Below are 8,916 nucleotides of genomic sequence, written 5' to 3'. Positions count from 1 at the left end.
TCGACAAAATTTTATGAAACTTAGTATATAAAAGTTTTTGGGGTCTCTGAATTTAATTAAATAAACATTTTCGTGATTTTTACTTGATTTTTAATTGTGATATTAGTTAAAAATAATAAATTATTATGTAATTATTTCTTAACCAAATATCGTTGATACCTGAAGTGTGCGAATAATGATATAAAAGAATTCATTTTTTAATTTAGAAAGAAAATTTCATTTATTTTGTGTAAAGATGATTACGACACAACGTCTACATTACAGATTTATAATATAAAATGGGTGAATATACTGCACGACATTATATGGAGATGGTAATGTTGTACGGCGAACACGGGTATAATGCTCACCAAGCAGCTGCCGCATTTAGGCAGAGGCACCCTGCACTTCGACCAAACCATAATACCATTCTCAGAGTCATCCAACGAGGAAATGAGAATGGTAATTTGGTTCCTGATAATAGAAACAGGGCGGGTGCACCTAGGAGGGCGAGAAACCCAGCGAATGAGGAGAGGATTCTCCAATATATCCATCAACACCCGACGCACAGCATAAGGCAAATGGTGCGTGCCCTTCAGCTCAGTTACTGGACTGTACAACAGATCTTAAGAGGCGACGGGTAATATTTTCATGTTAAACGTGTTAAACGCTTTCCTTCTTTCTTTTTTCATCCTCTCATACAATCATCTAATTGTGCATTTCTCTTATTCATTACTCATTAATCCATTCATTGTCGCATTCTTTTTTAGGATGCAGTCCCATGACGGCTCGAATACAGAATGCAAAGTTGAGAATCATGAGAGTAATAAGGATAGCGAGATCTTTTCATCTCTTTTGCACTCATGGTTTTCAGTTTTGCACTCTGCTTTCTCGCCGTCATAGGACTGCACCCTTATCCATCTATCCAGAAAGTAAATTCCGTAATGTTTCCTGTTTTTAATTCCCAAATTCAAAGTGGGATGTAGAAAGTGTAGAGTAGGATGTGAAATATGAGAAATAGATAGTGGCATATGAAAAGTGATACATGGAAAATGGGATGTAAGAATGAGAAGTAGAAAGTAGGAAGTGAAAAGTGTAGAGTAGAAAGTGAAATATGAGAAATAGATAGTGGCATATGAAAAGGGATACGTGGAAAATGGGGTGTAAGAATGGGAAGTAGAAAGAGGGATGTGAATAGTGTAGAGTAGGATGTGATATAAGAAAAGTAGATAGTGGGATATGAAAAATAATTCGTGGAAAATGGGATGTAAGAGTGAGAAGTAGAAAGTGGGATGCGAAAAGTGTATAGTAGGATGTGAAATATGAGAAATAGATAGTGGGATATGAAAAGTGATACGTTGTAAATGGGATGTAAGAATGAGAAGTGGGAAGTGAAAGTGTAGAGTAGGAAGTGAAATATGAGAAATAGATAGTGGCATATGAAAAGAGATACGTAGAAAATGGGGTGTAAGAATGGGAAGTAGAAAGAGGGATGTGAAAAGTGTAGAGTAGGATGTGAAATATGAGAAATAGATAGTGGGATATGAAAAATAATTCGTGGAAAATGGGATGTAAGAGTGAGAAGTAGAAAGTGGGATGCGAAAAGTGTAGAGTAGGCTGTAAAATATGAGAAATAGATAGAGTAAAGTGTAAAGTAGGATGTGAAGTAGAGAGTGTCATGTAAAAAGTAGAAATTGGAAAGTAGGTTGGAAAAAGTGGAAATGTTATGGAATTGACTTAATGTCCTTAATTTCCTTTAACATCCTTGGTTCCTTTAACAGTTTACACGCTTACCATTACCGCCAAGTACAAGCCCTCCATGAAGGTGACAACGAGAGGAGAATGGCATTTTGCCGGTGGCTCGTCGCTCAACACGAGCAGGACCCGACATTTAGGGACAGGATCCTCTACACGGATGAGGCGACGTTCCCGAGAAGTGGAACTTTCAATTATCATAACAACCACGAGTGGAGGCACGAAAATCCACATCTCGCGATACGTTGCCGACACCAGAGGAGAATGTCCCTAAATGTTTGGTGTGGTGTTGTAGGAGATCTCCTTGTAAGTATTTTCAGATTTATGCATAAGATTTTAACATAAGGGTTAAAACTTCAACATAACGCTCAAGTTCTTAAGTCTTAGGACTTATGTTTTAAATAGTAAAATTCAAAATTTAAGCATAAGTTTTAAAATTAAAACTGAAATTTTTAGTAAAAATTTTAGACTTAAGCGTAAGATTTTAACATAAATCTTAAAGCTTCAGCATAAAACTTAAGGTGTTAAGTCTTAGGACTTAAGTTTTAAGCATAAATTTTAAAAGTAAAATTTTAAAATTTGTTAAGTTTTTCAGAATTAAGAATAAGAGTTGAACATAATTCTTAAAACTTTAACATAAAGCATAAGTTTTTAAGTCTTAGGACTTATGTTCTAAATCTTAAAACGTAAAATTTAAGCGTAAGTCGTAAAATTAAAGTTTAACTTTTTTTAGATTTATGCATTAGATTTTAAAATAAGACTTAGAACTTCAGCATAAAGTTTAAGTTCTTAAGTCTTAAGACTAAAGTTTTAAATCTTAAAACTGAAGTTTTAAGTATAAGCTTTAAAATTTAAATTAAAAAAAAATTTTTAGACTTAAGCACAAGATTTTAAAAAACCGCTGCTAAGTTAAAGTATGAATTTTTTGTGTTCATAAAATGAACACTTTGCTTCCCCATGGAGATTTTTTGTGATCAATTTATGGTAACTTACTTGGTATGATTATAATTTTAAGAAGGTGTTAAAGTGTATTTTTGGGTATTTGCAGAGGTAGATTTTTAATATCAATAAATTAGTAATATTTCCCAATAAAAGGTTCAATAATAGGTCAATTGATTCGTTTTTAAATATTCTCTAAGTTGTTCATAATTATTTTAAAGATACATAAATATTTTTTTATAAATAAGGCAAAAAGGCAGGTTTTTCTAAAAATTTTAATTTCTAAATGTTAATAACTCTGGATAAAATAACAGTAGGATATTCGCTAATAGGTCAAAAGATGCGTCTTGATAAACTCTACAAAACTAGGAACAAATATATGTTGGTATCAATAAATTTTTTTTAAGTTATGGGCAAAAACTATTTTCTTTGATTTTTAAAAATTGAATAACTTTCGATAGAATATCAGTAGAATGTTCGCCAATGGCTCAAAAGATGCGTCTGCAGAAATTCTACCAAATTAAAGAAAAATATTAATAGGTGTCTTAACATTTTTTTAAAGTTATGGTCAAAAAACAATTGTTCAAAATTTTTAAAATGCAAAAAAATAATAGTTAAACTTTATTCATATTGATCAAACTACTCTCATTATTTGTCCGCCAGTGAGACCTACAATTTAAAAAACATGCATCCCTTTAGCTCTTATAGTATTCGAGATATTTAAGACAATGTAGTGTATATATACACACACACGGAACGACATTTTTTAAAAATGTCATTTTTGGATTCCTGAGGTCGAAAAACATAAAGATACATAAAATAATCAAGTTCGAAAAATTTTGGTATTACAATGCTTCCTCCATGAGGAAGCAATAAGATGTAAAACTTCAGCATAAAGCTTAAATTCTTAAGTCTTAGAACTTATGTTTTAAATCTTAAAACTCAAGATTTAAGCATAAATTTTTAAATTGAAATTTTTAATTTACAGATTGGTCCTTTCTTTTTTGATGGCCATTTAAATCGTGATATTTATGCCAATTTTATCACCAACGAGTTGCCTAGATTGTTGACAGAGGCTGGACTTACGCAAGAGCAGATTAATAGAATCTATCATCAACAAGATGGTGCTCCACCTCATAGGCCGGAGGAAGTTCTTAACAGAATCCGTGTAATATTTGGTGATCGCATAATCGCTTTGGGTGCTGAGCGAGAGTGGCCTCCGCGGTCCCCAGACTTGAATGTTTTAGATTTTCATGTCTGGGGACAAGTAAAGGATTATGTGTACCGGGTGGAAATTGAGACCATCGAACAATTGCGTAATCGAATTCTCGATGGTTTTGCTACAATCACCCCTGAAATGTTGCGCCATTCAACACAAAGCGTTATCCGACGCGCGATGTGTTGCATTGAGCAAAATGGTGGAAATTTCGAACAGTTTTTATAATTTTAGAGTCACAAGTTTTTCTGAGCGTTATAATTAATAATTTATTTAAAATTTCAATTTAATAGTTTTGAATTTATTGTTAACTGTTTTTTAGGACAAAGAAGATATATATCTGCAATTTGAAAAAAAGAAATCCAGTGCAATAATGTATTTTTTATTTTTCATTAAGGGGAGGCATCACCCCCAATTTTGACCCACTTTAATTTACATTATTAAACGAGGTTCTATTTTTTTCTTGCATCATTTGGATCTTAAAAACATACAGAATAGTCCAAAAAATGAAATTTTAATTTATGACCATTTTAGAAATTAAAGTCTTAAAAAAATTAATATTTTAAATATCTATCTTTTTTTTACAATTTTGACTATTTTTCCACGCTTTTTTAATGATTCTTAAGAATTTCTCGCATGGATTTTCAAAAATTTTAATTTTTTCAAAAAAAGAGCGAAAAATATAAGTTAAAACACCATTGCACTCTCCGATTAAATATGTATCTTCTTTCACAATTTTAAGTATTTTTCATCGTCAAATTTTTTCCACGCTTTTTTAATGATTTGTCAGAATCTCTCGCATGGATTTTCAAAAATATTAATTTTTTCAAAAAATAAAAATTCTAAAATGGTCAAAAATTTTCTTTTTTTGACCACTTTATATGTTTTTATGACCCAAATGATGCAAGAAAAAAAATATAACCTCATTTAATAATTTAAATTTAAGTGGGTCAAAATTGGGGGTGGTGCCTCCCCTTAAATCATAAAATTAAATTTTGAATTGGAAATACATTATACTTAAAATTTGTCCTAAAAATAAGTGAAATATATCAATATCGAAATATGAATTTTCGATTTGGATATTTAGTTTTTCTTTTTTTGACTTTTATGTGTAGTAAAGCAAACTTATTCACTTATCCTTCTCACTCTTTTATCTCGATGAACACGCCACCAACTGGGATTGAAGTGCAACTAAAAATTGTAGACACATAATCTTTGCAGATTTTTACCTCCTCTCCGCGGGGTCCCACACGTCCCACTTGTTACAGGGCCGACTTCATTCATTGTGAAGTTGTAGATTGTATTACTCTCTCTGTATAGTCTTCAAATTTGAAGTAGTGACTTACTTTTTCCTTTTGAATTAGTTAAATTTTACTATAATTTGATTTTTTCTACTATTAATTTGTTAAATTTTACTAATTTGATTTTTGTTCACTATTAATTAGGTAAATTTTACTGGATCAGAAGAAGGTAGCCTTCAAAGGCGAAAAAAATAGAAATTTAGGAAAAAAAGTATTATAGTTAGTATGGAATGACCCCAAAAAAATCCAAAAAACGGTTATAAATTTTGAAGACATTAACGGATCGTTAGGAAACTTGGTAATTATGTTATTTGCGATGAATAACAGTAATTCAAGGTGGAAAAATACAATTTTAAGAAAAAAGTTTTTAATTATTACGGAATGACCCAAAAAAAATCCAAAAAACCGTTATAACTTCTAGAATAATTAACAGATTATTATGAAACTTCGTAATTATGTTCTTTGCTTTGAATGAAACCATTAAATGTCAGAAAACATACAAATTTAGGGAAATAGTGTACAATTATTATGGAATGCCACCTAAAAAATTCAAAAAACAGTTATAACTTCTGAAAAAATTAACGGATCGTTATATAACTTGGTACTTATGTTATTCGCGATGAATGACACTATTTAAAGGTGTAAAAATACAAAATTTAGAAACAAAAGTTTATTATTATTACGGAATGACCCAAAAAAATCCAAAAAACAGTTATAACTTTTGAAAAAATTAACGGATCGTTATGAAATTTGGTAATTATGTTCTTTGTCTTGAATGACACGATTTAAAGGCGGAAAAAATAGAAATTTAGAAAAAAGTTTATAATCATTATGGAATGACCCCAAAAAAACCCTAAAAACCCGTATAACTTCTAAACAAATTAACGAATCGTTATGAAACTTGGTAATTATGTACTTTGCTATGAATGAAACAAATTAGTGGCCGAAAAAATACAAATATGGAAAAAAGGGTTTTATTACTACGGAATGACCCTCAAAAAATTCAAAAAACGTTTATAAATTATTTTCATTTATCAATTTAATTTTGAAAAAATCTAAAATTTCTATTTTATAAAAATTATTCTAGAATAGAAATACAATAAATAAAGAGAGTGAGAAGTATATGTTTAAAACAGATTTTTTATTCTACAGTTATTCATAATTCTTAAAAAAAATCCCTATATTATTCTAATTAGAAATATTGCGATTTCTATTACTACTTAAAATTATTGTGTACCATTATCATTGAATTTCAATTTTTAAAATAATTTTTTCTGTCAGAAAATTATTTACTTATTAGTTGTTTCAAATCACCCTGCATATTTCATGCGTATATTACACGGAACCATAATTACACTATTGCTTAAATTATCTTCTGCTCTTTTCATTCTTATTATTATATTTATTTTCTCTCTCTTTCTAGAGCAGTCATTTTTTTGAGTCCAACTAATCGACTGTATTTTAACTTTGAAAAAATGTTTAGAAAAACATAAAAAAAATTGTAAATGTTTAATTTATTGTTTTTATTTTTAATTGTGCTTTTTAATAAAACTTAATTTAAAAACCACTGCCAAGTTAAAGAATGAACTTTTGTGTTCATAAAATGAATATACTTAATAATAATTTTAAAGGCGTTAAGTCTTATTTTTGGGCGTTTGCAGATTGATTTTTAACATCAATAACTTCGTAATATTTTACAATAAAAGATTCAATAATAGGTCATTGATTCGTTTTTAAAAATTCTCCAAGTTGTTCATAATACTTTAACCCTTTCGTGCCCCCGGGCAACCTAGCTTATAGATTTTGTTGAAACTCGTCACTCGGGGGTTTATGGGGTCGCTGATTTCGAATTTGAAGTCAGATTTTGAAAATTCAAAATGGCGGATCCAATATGGCGAAAAAATTTTCAAAATTTTATCTGTTTTCCTTAAAACTCATCACTCAGGGGTTTTTGGGGTCGCTGATTTCGAATTTGAAGTCAGATTTTGAAAATTCAAAATGGCGGATCCAATATGGCGGAAAAATTTTCAAAATTTTATCTGTTCCCCTTAATAGTCATCACTCGGGGGTTTTTGGGGTCGCTGATTACGAATCTGAAGTCAGATTTTCAAAATTCAAAATGGCGGATCCAATATGGCGGACTAATTTTCAAAATTTCACCGGTTTCCCTTAAAACTTATCACTCGGGGGTTTTTGAGGTCGCTGATTACGAATCTGAAGTCAGATTTTCAAAATTCAAAATGGCGGATCCAATATGGCGGACAAATTTTCAAAATTTTATCTGTTTGCCTTAAAACTCATCACTCGGGGGTTTTTGGGGTCGCTGATTACGAATCTGAAGTCAGATTTTCAAAATTCAAAATGACGGATCCAATATGGCGGACAAATTTTCAAAATTGTATCTGTTTTCCTTAAAACTCATCACTCAGGGGTTTTTGGGGTCGCTGATTTCGAATTTGAAGTCAGATTTTGAAAATTCAAAATGGCGGATCCAATATGGCGGAAAAATTTTCAAAATTTTATCTGTTCCCCTTAAAACTCATCACTCGGGGGTTTTTGGGGTTGCTGATTACGAATCTGAAGTCAGATTTTCAAAATTCAAAATGGCGGATCCAATATGGCGGACTAATTTATCACTCGGGGGTTTTTGAGGTCGCTGATTACGAATCTGAAGTCAGATTTTCAAAATTCAAAATGGCGGATCCAATATGGCGAACAAATTTTCAAAATTTTATCTGTTCCCCTTAAAACTCATCACTCGGGGGTTTTTGGGGTCGCTGATTACGAATCTGAAGTCAGATTTTCAAAATTCAAAATGGCGGATCCAATATGGCGGACTAATTTTCAAAATTTCACCGGTTTCCCTTAAAACTTATCACTCGGGGGTTTTTGAGGTCGCTGATTACGAATCTGAAGTCAGATTTTCAAAATTCAAAATGGCGGATCCAATATGGCGGACAAATTTTCAAAATTTTATCTGTTCCCCTTAAAACTCATCACTCGGGGGTTTTTGGGGTTGCTGATTACGAATCTGAAGTCAGATTTTCAAAATTCAAAATGGCGGATCCAATATGGCGGACAAATTTTCAATATTTTATCTGTTCCCCTTAAAACTCATCACTCGGGGGTTTTTAAGGTCGCTGATTACGAATCTGCAGTCAGATTTTCAAAATTCAAAATGACGGATCGAGTTTGTTCAAAAAATTTTTAGAAATTCTTAAATTTTTCTCACTTTCAAATCAATTGTTTGCAGCGGTGACGGTCTTCCACACCACCTAAGAGGTTCCGAATAAGGCGCGTTAGGTTTTTTTTACAGTGAACCTTCGCCAAGAACCCTATTTTAACAAGGTGGATGAATTTCATTATCATGTGAATCGCGCGAATTTTCAAAATCGATGTAAGCTTTACATATAACAAAATACAAAAATTTGTAATATGTAAGAAATTAATTAAATATAATTTTAAGATGGTGATTAAAATAAAATTAATAATTTCAATATAATTAGTTTAATAAAATAATAATTTTAATAACCCCCGATTGATGAGTTTTAAGGGAAATCGGTGAAATTTTGAAATTTATCCGCCATTTTGAATTTTGAAAATCTGACTTCAGATTCGTAATCAGCGACCCCAAAAACCCCCGAGTGACGAATTTGAAGAGAACAGATAAAATTTTGGATATTCGACCGCCATATTGGATCCGCCATTTTGCATTTTGAAAATCTG

The 8,916-nt window shown here is 31.1% G+C and overlaps 1 protein-coding gene across 1 annotated transcript; it reads left to right on the top strand.

The window, feature by feature from the left end:
• Positions 1–290: 290 nt before the first annotated feature.
• Positions 291–4,681, top strand: LOC127288258 (uncharacterized). Its single transcript, XM_051315614.1, has 3 exons — positions 291–619; positions 1,761–2,040; positions 3,662–4,681. Exons 1-3 carry the CDS (start codon positions 306–308, stop codon positions 4,115–4,117), a joined length of 1,050 nt encoding a protein of 349 aa, XP_051171571.1. The 5' UTR covers positions 291–305; the 3' UTR covers positions 4,118–4,681.
• The last annotated feature ends 4,235 nt before the right edge of the window (positions 4,682–8,916 follow it).

The sequence above is a fragment of the Leptopilina boulardi genome, unplaced genomic scaffold (assembly GCF_019393585.1).
Source record: "Leptopilina boulardi isolate dan_hultmark-lab unplaced genomic scaffold, ZJU_Lbou_2.1 LbouV2_382, whole genome shotgun sequence".
Taxonomy (NCBI): Eukaryota; Metazoa; Arthropoda; class Insecta; order Hymenoptera; family Figitidae; genus Leptopilina; species Leptopilina boulardi.
This window is presented reverse-complemented; position numbering and strand designations above follow the sequence as displayed.

Excerpts from the sequence above, each read along its gene's own strand:
- LOC127288258 (XM_051315614.1), top strand. The coding sequence starts at position 306 with ATGGAGATGGTAATGTTGTACGGCGAACACGGGTATAATGCTCACCAA. Across the intron at positions 620-1,760 it reads CAGATCTTAAGAGGCGACGG|TTTACACGCTTACCATTACC; the intron begins GTAATATTTTCA and ends TTCCTTTAACAG. Across the intron at positions 2,041-3,661 it reads GTGTTGTAGGAGATCTCCTT|ATTGGTCCTTTCTTTTTTGA; the intron begins GTAAGTATTTTC and ends TTTAATTTACAG.